At 41.5% G+C, this 12,830-nt stretch overlaps 1 protein-coding gene across 1 annotated transcript; it reads right to left on the reverse strand.

Moving 5' to 3' along the window:
- Positions 1-2,965: 2,965 nt before the first annotated feature.
- Positions 2,966-8,652, reverse strand: LOC111982245 (cytochrome P450 2B4). The gene is made up of 9 exons (XM_024013789.2): positions 8,407-8,652; positions 6,702-6,864; positions 6,307-6,459; positions 5,769-5,938; positions 5,284-5,457; positions 4,366-4,504; positions 3,986-4,173; positions 3,677-3,818; positions 2,966-3,529 (listed from the first exon to the last, which is right to left on the reverse strand). The coding sequence occupies exons 1-9, from the start codon at positions 8,566-8,568 to the stop codon at positions 3,312-3,314; spliced, it is 1,509 nt and encodes a 502-aa protein (XP_023869557.1). The 5' UTR covers positions 8,569-8,652; the 3' UTR covers positions 2,966-3,311.
- Between the last annotated feature and the right edge of the window lie 4,178 nt (positions 8,653-12,830).

A 12,830-nucleotide genomic window follows, 5' to 3' on the forward strand; every position in this document is an offset into this window, starting at 1 on the left:
TTTTCAGTTCTGCCCACAAATGTTCTATGGGATTAAGGTCAGGGCTTTGTGATGGTCACTCCAATACCTTGACTTTGTTGTCCTTAAGCCATTTTGCCACAACTTTGGAAGTATGCTTGGGGTCATTGTCCATTTGGAAGACCCATTTGCGACCAAGCTTTAACTTCCTGACTGATGTCTTGAGATGTTGCTTCAATATATCCACATAATTTCCCTTCCTCATGATGCCATCTATTTTGTGAAGTGCACCAGTCCCTCCTGCAGCAAAGCACTCCCACAACATGATTCTGCCACCCCCGTGCTTCACTGTTGGGACGGTGTTCTTCGGCTTGCAAGCCTCCCACTTTTTCCTCCAAACATAGCGATGGTCATGATGGCCAAACGATTCGATTTTGTTTCATCAGACCAGAGGACATTTCTCCAAAAAGTACAATCTTTGTCCCCATGTGCAGTTGCAAATGGTAGTCTGTCTTTTTTTATGGCGGTTTTGGAGCAGTGGCATCTTCCTTGCTGAGCGGCCTTTCAGGTTGTGTCGATATCGGACTCGTTTTACTGTGGATATGATACTTTTGTACCTGTTTCCTCCAGCATCTTCACAAGGTCCTTTGCTGTTGTTATGGGATTGATTTGCACTTTTTGCACCAAAGTACGTTCATCTCTAGGAGACAGAAGGCGTCTCCTTCCTGAGCGGTATGGCGGCTGTGTGGTCCCATGGTGTTTATACTTGCGTACTATTGTTTGTACAGATGAATGTGGTACCTTCAGGCGTTTGAAACTTGTTCCCAAGGATGAACCTGACTTGTGGAGGTCTACAATATTTTTTTGCTGATTTCTTTTGATTTTCCCATGATGTCAAGCAAAGAGGCTCTGAGTTTGAAGGTAGGCCTTGAAATACATCCACAGGTACACCTCCAATTGACTCAAATTATGTCAATTAGCCTATCAGAAGCTTCTAAAGCAATGACATCATTTTCTGGAATTTTCCAAGCTGTTGAAAGGCACAGTCAACTTAGTGTATGTAAACTTCTGACCCACTGGAATTGTGATACAGTGAATTCTAAGTTAAATAATCTGTCTGTAAACAATTGTTGGAAAAAATTACTTGTGTCATGCACAAAGTAGATGTCCTAACCGACTTGCCAAAACTATAGTTTGTTAACAAGAAGTTTGTGGAGTGGTTGAAAAACTAGTCTTAATGACTCCAACCTAAGTGTATGTAAACTTCCGACTTCAACTGTATATGGTAAAGAAATAGTGTTCTCTTTCCAGTCTTTTCGGTCCTCTGAAGCAGCAGGAGGTCAGCAGGTTGTCACCGTCAAAAACACCGTACTTGGAGAGCAATTCTGTGGTAATAATTTTGCGGAACTGCGAGAGAAGGAGTTGAAGAGGAGGAAAAGGGAGATTGAGATTCGATGTAATCAGGTAAGAATAATGCTGTGTGTGAATTAGACTACAATCTTCTGTAACAGTTCATTGATMGATCAATATTTATTAATTGACCCATATTTGCACAACGTAGCTATTTAGTGTTGATTAGCAGCTCATCTGTCAGGGCTCTACAGTTCAACTGTTTTGATCTCTTATCGGGCTGTGGTGGTCATGAAATTTCATCAGCCGGTGATTGTCAAGCAAATAATTGTCGGTCTCACGGTAATTGAACGTTAACCGTTAATTAACATAAAAACATTTAGCATCTTCTGGCTTCCACACTCAGACTACAAGCCACTTATGTAGACCTTTGGAACATCTACATTTTAAAAAGTTGAACAAATCCATGTAATATAGCCTACACCTTCACAATAAATCCAGTATTTATTTTAGACAGGTCTAAAGAAACATGATATGAAGAAAATGTAGATTATTTCACAAGAACAGAATAGCTTTGTCTGAGTTGTCCATATGTTAGGTCCTGATCTGTTTATGCCATATGGCTGTGGTCTACACTAGTTCATTTAGCAGACAAGATTTGGTCAGAATTCCGTGGCATTATTTTATATTATGAAGAATACAATTGAACAAAGCTGAATAAAATAAAAAATAATATTTTCCCCAAACATTGTTAGAGCGCACATGCGGCTATTCTATGTTGAGCGGTTAACAAAGAAATAGGTTCTCCTATATGCTTAATTTAGAGTTATTAATGTAACTTTAGTTGTTCTACAAACGTTGGGCTATATGTTTTGATGTTTAATACAATGTAAGGCTGCATGATGCCACTCTAAGGATGATTTGAAAAAAGTTGCTTGAAAGTCATGAGCTCTGCTTCGTTTTTTTGCGCAGGCTGTGAAAGGAGGTTCATGCTGCTGGCCTGTTACCGTGTTCTACTGCAGACAAGTTGAGTATTGAATTTGGGGGTGGTGCATCTGCTACAGACGGAATTTGGACACTGATGTGGTTTTCCAACAACAATTCTCGGTGCAACATGGTAGTGTTGCCATTGTTCATAAAGTTTTTCTTTATATTGTCAAAATAAACATGTCTCCAACCCCCATATCACACACTCAAATTGTAAATATACTGTATGTGTGTACATGGCTGTTTTAATGTTCATGCAGTCAACATGTAGGCGAAAGTCTTCAAATGTTTATCCCAATAATGCACAAACTTTGAAAAGCAGGCCACTCAAACGCCCCCAGTGCCGAGGAGAGATTTCTTCATGGATCTTTCTGGAGAGGAGACTGAAGAGGTCCATCCATAAATTACTTAAATCTGAGTGGTTATTATTGATCTGAGAGCAAGAATCAGTTTGGTAAAGGCGAAAGCATTTAGAAGCTTTAAGAAACAATTGTATATAACATTTTCCAGCATATGCTATCTAGGAGGCAAATAGTTTTTGCTATCTGCACGAAACGTTCGTCTGCAATACTAGGTTAAGCATTGCAGCTCATATTGAGCTTCATCAACATTTTTTGAGGGGTTCTGGAGATTCGACCTCAAACATAAGAGTTACAGATGCAGGGAAGGGGATGGGAGGACATAAAATCAGAGGTCCACATTTGTAATCCAAGTCACATGGTTTTAGTAATGATTATTTTACTTAAGAAAACTTGATAAGAAAATACAATTCGTTGTAATTAACATAAACACAAAACCAATAGTTTTAACAATGGGATGGATTACAAAATACATGCAAGCATACTGAAAGATCTAGTTTGTGAATGATCATTCCGATATCGGATCCTTACAGAAGCTGACACCGATTATAAGGCGTTAAATGGTGGGTTACACATTGTTGAAAAACTACTCATCTGATGACTTACTAAAAGGAATTTGAATTATTACAGAATAAGATCTATAGCTGTCTGACAGAACTAGAGTTCTCTTGTGGAGACTGTGGGTAGCTCCTCGCTGCTCCTCAGGCGCACTCCAAGGCGGTAGGGCTTTGGAGACTGTGTCCCACCAAAGATGAGGCTGAAATCTGGGACACCTCCATCCTCAGGCCAGACGAATCGGTAACGCCGAAGCAATGTCACTAGAACCAGGAAGAGCTCCATACGTGCTAACCCCTCCCCCAGACACACACGAGATCCTAGGGAACACACACACGGCTATCGATGAGAACAACATTTCACTCATACCTTCATATGCATGCAGCCTGGCATTTTATGTCAACATATTCTCCTGTCTTAGTATCATTTATAAGCCATAGATATTGACACTTTTTACAAAAAGGCACCTGCGGAGAATTGCAGAAACGCTTCCGGTTTCACAAACTCTCCGACCTCGTTGAGGAAGTTCTCAGGGTTGAACTCGTGAGCGAATTTCCCCTGGCCCTCTTCATGCAGCACTGAAGACAGGTTAGGAATCACCATTGTGCCCTGGAACAGATGAGGGAGAGAGGGATTAAGGGTGAGAAGGAGAGGTGAAGAGGTACACTAAAGACTGAGACAGCACCAATCATGAAATCACTCACTGTAGCCCAGGAGACCTTTATAGTTCTACGGTCAACAACAGGCAGCATATCAGTCGTCATGGTAATGCTCACCTGGGGCAGCTGGTAGCTGTGTATTTGTGTGTTGCTGCAGGTAGTATGGAACACGCTAAGAGGAACGGTATCGCTCATGCGCTGTGCCTCATGGATCGTGGCTTGAACATACGGCATGGCATGTCTGTCCTCAAACGAAGCGTGTGCACGTCCCTCAAGAACCTCAGGGATCTCTCGGTGACAGCGATCTGGGACAAACACACACTCGTTGGCCGGGTTTCAATCCGATCAAGTTTTGTAGAATGTTTAATATTTAAAGCTCATTTTCTATTTAGCCGACCTATGCATCGTTTACCGTGAATGCGGAACCATTGTCTACAAGCGTCATCGAATTTAATGAAATGTCTTCCCGTGTGTGTGTTGTCTGTGTATTTCTTCACCCTGTACATGCTGGTTGGTCATCAGGTATAGCATGGCAGAGCGGAGGGTGTTGGAAGTCGTGTCTGTTCCAGCAATGAACAGGTCAAGTAGTAGAGACACCATTTGAGTGTCATTAAATGTGGAGCCTCCATCAGCTGTCTGAAACGCACACAAACACATACACGCACGCAGACACCAAAGGCATCGACATTAAATTCTGCATTCCACCCTGCTCCATCCTGTAAAGTACTTCCTCCTCTTCTACCAGCCCAATGAAAATGTTTGCGCCGTTCACGGAAGTCATTCAAAAGACTCTAAAATGGGACCCGATGCCTCTCTGATTGGCAAATGGATTCAGGTTAAAGTCATGCGACAGACTAGTGTCCTATCCAGGTACTTCTACATCAAGCTTCTTAATGCTACAGAAACAGGAGATAGGCTCCTGCCCTATGGACCATTCAGGCTTACTTGTACAAGGCTACTTACTTGATATCTTATCTTCTTTTGTCACGCCCTGACCGTAGATTGCTTTGTATGTTTCTATTTTTTGTTTGGTCAGGGTGTGATGTGGGTGGGTATTCTATGTTGTATGTCTAGGTGTTGTATTTCTATGTTTAGGCCTGGTATGGTTCCCAATCAGAGGCAGCTGTCAATCGTTGTCTCTGATTGAGAACCGCACTTAGGTAGCCTGTTTTCCCACTTTTGTTTGTGGGTGGTTGTTTTCTGTGTCTGTGTTTTCACCATACAGAACTGTTTCGATTGTCATTTCTTTCATTCACTTTGTTATTTTGTATTTTTCGTGTTCTGATATAATAAATTATCATGGACACTTACAGCGCTGCATTTTGGTCCGATCCTTCKTACTCCTCATCCGATGAAGACGAAGATCGTTACATCTTTATTTTACTTCTACAACCATACTTCTATTGTTCTCCTACCTTGTCAATCTGGTCCAGGTAGCAGTCAAGGAGGTCTCTGGGCTCTCCTGCGACCCTTGAACTTTTGTGCTTGGTCACAACCTTCTTGATATGTTCTTTCATTTGATCAAATTTGTGGAAAACGTTCCTGAAGGGCAAAGGGAGGGGCCTCAAGACCGGCATGATTTCATAGAGCTACAAAAGATAGATGGGAGGAAATGGAGGTAAAACAAAGGGGAATGTGGATCAGTGTGTCATGTCTAGCACAGAGAGGTCAGTGATGATCATGTAACTCTTATAAAAAAAAAAGGTTCCATCTAGAATCTAAAAGGAGTATTTGGCTGTCCCCATTGGAGAACACTTTGAAGAACCCCTTTGAAGAACACTTTTGGGTTCAGTGTAGAACCCTTTCCACAGAAGGTTCTACCCTGAACCCAAAAGGGTTCTACCTGGGGACAGCCGAATAACCATTTTGGAACCCTTTTTTAGTAAGCATGGAGTGGCACAGGGCTTAGACTGTACCATGGCCCAAGAGCTTCCTTGGTAAACTCCTCTAACTTCTGGATGAGGGTGAGGATGACCGGGTCGTCATATTCAAACCTCTCTCCAAAAATCAGTGAGCAGATGATGTTAGACGCAGCCAGATGGAACAGGTGCTGAGGATCCATCGAACCGCCTACCAGGGCACAGCAACGATCACCACACGAGGCAATACACACGGACAAGGTAAGAACAACGATCACAGAGCTACTGAATTGAACACACTGACAGGATAGAGTAAAGTAACAATCCCCACAGTCTTTATACCTGATGTTAAAACAAGTATAGTACATATAGTCATACTGGGAGTATTACTGAGAGCATCTTATTTCTGTGAAGTTTGTGTGGTTTATGGAAGTTTGTTACAACAACAAGGGATTAATAGTGTAATGGTTTGATACAGTATTTGGAGGAGCTTTGGGGTGGATACTAAGCGCTGATAATGACATGAATATGCACAGTGATGACTGTGATTACTAGGACGTTGTGTGTGTGAGACTGCACCAGCACTGCTCTCCAGCTCAGTGCAGATGTGGGACACCTCCTCCAGGATGCGCTCTTCCATGGAGCGTTTGCCCAGACCAAAGTTTCTCAGCGTGGTCAGAGCAAAGCGCCGGTGGTTCCTCCAGCTGGAGCCATAATTGGCCATGACGATCCCTGATCGGCACACACACATACAAACACACACGGAGCGTAAGTGGGTCGGACTCACGGTCTCATGCCTGCTCCTTTAAAATCAGTGTCACCCTCAGCCCAAGGGGTGATTTCCTATTGGGCTAATTCTTAAGACGTTGTTTTTTCCTGTGTGAGACCAGGGCTCAGATACCGCCGGTGGCACATACACACACATAGTGCCCTTATTATAATACATATTATAAAAGGGGTCAAGAAAGTTCTACCTTTGCCTTTGAAGAGGTGGCTGACCATCATATGGGTTGGTCGTCCAGCATATTCCGCTGCGCGTGTCACTAGTGCCTCACGAACCACCTCCAGGCCATTCAGAACCACTGCAGGCCGTGAGCCGATGTACAGACTGAACACGTTACCATAGCGCCTCTTCAGCTGAAGCACGGAAGCAGAGGGACAGGGGGAGTATTTATTGTGAGAATATAATGTGGAACTTTTCTTTTGAAATGTTATTCAAGCACGCAAGGGTTGATGGATAAGCTTTCAGTCTTGCGTTTTAGAGTAACTCTTGGCTGACTACTATTATTTGTCCCTTTACAAGTTGTGTAGCACTCTGATATTAAACATTGAGTCCCTGGTTTCCTTTCTTATGTGTAATAACAAAATAGCTCAACCTTATACAGAACATATCTATACAGTGTTGTTAGTCTGTAATTACACAATTTCTACCAAGGATAATAAAGTTTTCCCCTTTTTTTTTATTCAATATTTTTTCCTTGTTTATAAATCCCAAAGAATGTTACGGTTTAGAAATAACAGAAAGCATGGTTTTTATCCACAAATTTCACTCATTATTTTACTAGGTAAGTCAGTTAAGAACAAATTCTTATTTACAATGACGGCCTACCCCAGCCAAACCCGGATGACACTGGGCCAATTGTGCGCCGCCCTAAGGGACTCCCAATCAGAATGGATGTGATGCAGCCTGGATTCGAATCAGGGACTGCAGTGACACCTCTTGCACTGAGATGCAGTGCCTTAGACCGCTGCGCCACTTATTATTTCTGTTTATTTTCAAATTAATTAATCATTGTCTTTTGTTGAAATTGTGTTATGACATTCCAACCGTGTTGAGCATTTTTTTGTCCAATTGTGGCATGAATCAACTATTGTATCCGTTTTCCTAAAACTTTAGCCTACATCACACTTAATACCCATTCAGTCAGACTGGTCTCATAGACTAGACGTAACATAGTAAATGTAGATCCGGGACTCTCAAATTAGTATGATATGTTACCTCTGGTATGGTTACATAAGACAGATGGTTACTTAAGGCAGTGGTTCCAAAACTTGTTTTATTTTTAAGAACCCTGTCCAGATTTAAATTTACTCTTGAAGGTTGTTACAGTCCCATAGATTTTGTTGTAATTTTTTTGTCACTCAAATATCACATGAATACACATTAGACATGGGAAACTGTATAGAATTGCAAGAAATGTAGCTTTAAAACGGCAACATTTTCTTTGCACCCAATGACAAATGTGTAGAATTTCAGGAAATAAGCTTTAAACCTGCAAAATCCTCTCCACCAACAAGAAGGGTCATGAACAGTGCTCTGCCCATATAAGTAGACGTGGCGCTTGCGCGCAGGGAGGGCCCAGCAAAATCATAACATATTGTTATTTTTTGCAAATTCACAACATATAATACAAATTATAATTCGTAACATATCATACGAAATGGGTGATGGACATCCATACTACACACTATACGAAACGTAACATCATACACACTAAATGGAGTGACTTGGATTTATTATACAAAATAGGAATCCGTTGTCCTATATTACGAGTTGCTTGAAGAAAACTATATCCAAAATATTAGCGTCACAAAAAAAAGAGTTCTTTCCAGCAGCGTTATCGTAGCAGGTCTCGAGAGTTGGTCTAACTCTAGCCTACAAAGTATAGCCCACTTTACCCCTTCCAGGTTTTTGAGGGGGTTGACAGGATCCAGCTGTAGCAGATTGCCGAGGATGGGCAGGGGACGGGGTCCTGGTGGGAAGTTTTTAGGTCGGCGGACCCTGATGAAGAAGAATAGAAGGAGGATAAAGAGCCACAACAACACCACCGACCCAAGCATTGCGACTGGGCTTCAGGAATTGTGTAGGCTACTTCACGATTTAAAGCTGGCTGATTTAAAGACGCCGGTTGCCACCCACACAAATTGTGGACTTTGTTTTGAACACTAGTCAACAAGGGTTTATGAGAGGGATATTTGCACAGATCTAAGTGCACAGATCTATGGCAACAGTTAATGTGGGAGGTAACCTGTCTGCCTATGGGAGACTAGTAGGTTTACAGCCTTGATTCAGGACTTGATAATATTTTTTGTTTGATTTGGTATTGGAACTGGGGATTTATTTGCTGCCCAATACGAGGTAACGACAGTTTCAAATGGGATATTCGACGGATATTTGCGCTTTCAAACCTCAACAGCTTTCAAACCACTTGAGCCACAGGCTCCAAATAAGTGTCATGATGTTGGAAAATTGCATACAACATTGCACAGGTCTTATTTTCACGATTTGAACATTAATTCTCTTTCCAAAGCTAATAAATGTGGAAATGTGAGCAGCATTTTGTATTCCTAGTTGAATTAGTTATGGAGCGTAAACAAAGTACAAACCTTTTTTTACATTCGAATGTCAATAGCTCCTTGGTCATGTTACCTACTTGACTCAAACAAGGTTCAGAATGTACACTGACTACCCTTCTATATTGCAACCCTTTAGTTTGTCCATTTTCATGTCACACGTTTTTACATGAATTTTTCAAACTTAAACATTTCAATAGCTCCTTAGTCATGTGACCTACTGAGTTCAAACAAGGTTCAGAATGTCCACTCAGTGGGCCTACAGATTGCACACCCTTTAGTTTGTCAATTTTCATGTCACATGTTTTTACACAAATTTTTCAAAATGTAAAATTTCAATTGTTTGAAGTCATGACCAAGGAGCTATTGAAATGTTTAATTTGGAAAAATTAATGCAAAATCTTGTGAGATGAAAATGGACAAACTAAGGGGTGTGCAATATAGAAGGGTAGTCAGTGGACATTCTGAACCTTGTTTGAAGTCAGTAGGTCACATGACCAAGGAGCTATTGAAATTTGACATTTAAATTTTTTTATGTAAATATGTGTGAGATGAAAATGGACAAACTAAAGGGTGTGCAATATAGAAGGATAGTCAGTGGACATTCTGAACCTTGTTTGAAGTTAGTAGGTCATATGACCAAAGAGCTATTGAAATTCAAAAATGTTAATAAATAATTTAAAATAATGCCAGATGTAAATCAACAAAGAAAAGTATGTGTAATGTGTGTCTATGCCATCGAGTTAGCTACAACAAGTTTTGAAAGTTTTAGAAGTAATGGTTAAAGAGCTGTTGAAATTAGAAAAATTTGATTTGTCACTATGTTGACGGTTCCTAACTGCTTTTGGTGGACATAAGGAAAACTACAGGCGAATATCCGTTGAATATCCAACCTGAAACTGGTTTTACCTCGGTTCACAGAATGCATTGTGAAGTTTCTTTGCGCAATACTTTGGAAATGGATGCAACAACAATATTCCATGCTCTAATTTATTATGACATTCTTTTCCAGAATATTTTGATATTCGCCAAAATTAAGAATTCTAACAATTACCAAGACAAGAGCTTTTTTTTGCAAAGATTCAAACACAAATAGAAGATTTATCCAAACCTTTCAACAAAGGTATTTGGTATTTGGTAATTTATTAGGATTGTCACGACTTCCGCCGAAGTCGGTCCCTCTCCTTGTCCGGGCGGCGTTCGGCTGTCGACGTCACTGGTCTTCTAGCCATCGCCACTCCACCTTTCATTTTCCATTTGTTTTGTCTTGTTTTCCCGCACACCTGGTTCACATTCCCTCATCAGACTAAATGTATATTACCCTCTGTTTCCCCCATGTCTGTGTGTGGAATTGTTCTTTGTGTAGGGTGTTACGCTACAGGCTGGTTTGCGCTAGGTTTGTTTCAAACCTAGGTTTGTTTGTTTTGTTTAATCCGGTTCATGTTACTGTGGTTGTGCTTTGTGCTGCCTCGCCTGTTTCTTTGGGCCAGGGTGTATATTAAAGTTCTCCTGAAATCACCCATCTCTGCTCTCCTGCGCCTGACTTCCCGGCAACCAGTCACTCACCCCGTTACAAGTATCCCCATTAGCTGTTGCAACAGCAGCAGCTACTCTTCCTGGGGTCCACACAAAACATGACATAATACAGAACATCAATAGACAAGAAAAGCTCAAGGACAGAACTACATACAATGGACAATGTGAGTTGTTTTTTCTTCTTTTTTTGTTAATTTACTGTCGTGCAGTGACTTAAAATGTTAGTCAAAAAAAACCTTTTTTTTTTTTAAAGTCTTCCAATTTTTTTTCAGATAAAGATAAAATCAAATCAAATTTTATTGTCACATGTGCCGAATACAACAGGTGTAGACCTTACAGTGAAATGCTTACTTACAAGCCCTTAACTAACAATTCTTTAAGAAGTTTAAGAAAAAGTGTTAAATAAAATAAAAGTAACAAATAATTAAACAGCATCAGTGAAACAACAATAGAGAAGCTATATACAGGGGGTACCGGTACAGAGTCAATGTGCGGGGTCACCGGTTAGTCGAGGTAATTGAGGTAATATGTACATGTACAGTTGAAGTCGGAGGTTTACATACACCTTAGCCAAATACATTTAAACTCAGTTTTTCACAATTCCTGACATTTAATCCTCGTAAAAATGTCATTGTCTTAGGTCAGTTAGGATAACCACTTTATTTTCAGAATGTGAAATGTCAGAATAATAGTAGAGAGAATTATTTATTTCAGCTTTTATTTCTTTCATCACATTCCCATTGGGTCAGAAGTTTACATACACTCAATTAGTATTTGGTAGCGTTGCCTTTAAATTGTTTAACTTGGGTCAAACGTTTCGGGTAGCCTTCCACAAACTGCCCACAATAAGTTGGGTGAATGTTGTCCTATTCCTTCTGAATGGGCTGATGTAACTGAGTCAGGTTTGTAGGCCTCCTTGCTCGCACACACTTTTTCAGTTCTACCCACACAGTTTCTTTAGGATTGAGGTCAGGGCTTTGTGATGGCCACTCCAATACCTTGACTTTTTTGTCCTTAAGCCATTTTGCCACAACTTTGGAAGTATGCCTGGGGTATTTGTCCAGTTGGAAGACCCATTTGCGACCAAGCTTTTACTTCCTGACTGATGTCTTGAGATGTTGCTTCAATATATCCACATAATTTTCCTCCTCATGATGCCATCTATTTTGTGAAGTGCACCAGTCCCTCCTGCAGCAAAGCACCCCCACAACATGATGCTGCCACCCGTGCTTCACGGTTGGGATGATGTTCTTCGGCGTACAAGCCTCCCCCTTTTTCCTTCAAACATAACGATGGTCATTATGGCCAAACAGTTCTATTTTTGTTTCATCAGACCAGAGAACATTTCTCCAAAAAGTACAATCTTTGTCCCCATGTGCAGTTGCAAATGGTAGTCTGGCTTTTTTATGGCGGTTTTGGAGCAGTGGCTTCTTCTTTGCTGAGCGGCCTTTCGGGTTATGTCGATATAGGACTCGGTTTACTGTGGATATAGATACATTTGTACCTGTTTCCTCCAGCATCTTCACAAGGTCCTTTGCTGTTGTTCTGGGATTGATTTGCACTTTTCGCAACAAAGTACGTTCATCTCTAGGATACAGAACGTGTCTCCTTCCTGAGCGGTATGACAGCTGTGTGGTCCCATGGTGTTTATACTTGCATACTATTGTTTGCACAGATGAACGTGGTACCTTCAGGCATCTGGAAATTCCTCTGACACCGCCTGGTATAGAGGTCCTGGATGGCAGGAAGCTTGGCCCCAGTGATGTACTCGGCCATATGCACTACCCTCTGTAGTGCCTTGCGGTCGGAGGCTGAGCAGCTGCCATACCAGGCAGTGATGCAACCAGTCAGGATGCTCTCGATGGTACAGCTGTAGAACCTTTTGAGGATCTGAGGACCCATGCCGAATCCTTTCTGTCTCCTGTCGTGCCCTCTTCACGACTGTCTTGGTGTGTTTGGACCATAATAGTTTGTTGGTGATGTAGACACCAAGGAACTTGAAGTACTCAACCTGCTCCACTACAGCCCCGTCGATGAGAATGGGGGTGTGCTCGGTCCTCCTTTTCCTGTAGTCCACAATCATCTCCTTTGTCTTGATCTCGTTGAGGGAGACGTTGTTGTCCAGGCACCACACGGCCAGGTCTCTGACCTCCTCCCTATTGGCTGTCTCATCAGTGTCGGTGATCAGGAGTACATTGTTGTGTCATCTGCAA

This window comes from Salvelinus sp. IW2-2015, linkage group LG21 (assembly GCF_002910315.2).
Source record: "Salvelinus sp. IW2-2015 linkage group LG21, ASM291031v2, whole genome shotgun sequence".
Classification (NCBI taxonomy): domain Eukaryota; kingdom Metazoa; phylum Chordata; class Actinopteri; order Salmoniformes; family Salmonidae; genus Salvelinus; species Salvelinus sp. IW2-2015.

Excerpts from the sequence above, each read along its gene's own strand:
- LOC111982245 (XM_024013789.2), bottom strand. The coding sequence starts at position 8,568 with ATGCTTGGGTCGGTGGTGTTGTTGTGGCTCTTTATCCTCCTTCTATTC. Across the intron at positions 5,939-6,306 it reads TGAGCTGGAGAGCAGTGCTG|GCGGTTCGATGGATCCTCAG; the intron begins GTGCAGTCTCAC and ends GTGCCCTGGTAG. Across the intron at positions 4,505-5,283 it reads ACCTGGACCAGATTGACAAG|ACAGCTGATGGAGGCTCCAC; the intron begins GTAGGAGAACAA and ends TGTGCGTTTCAG.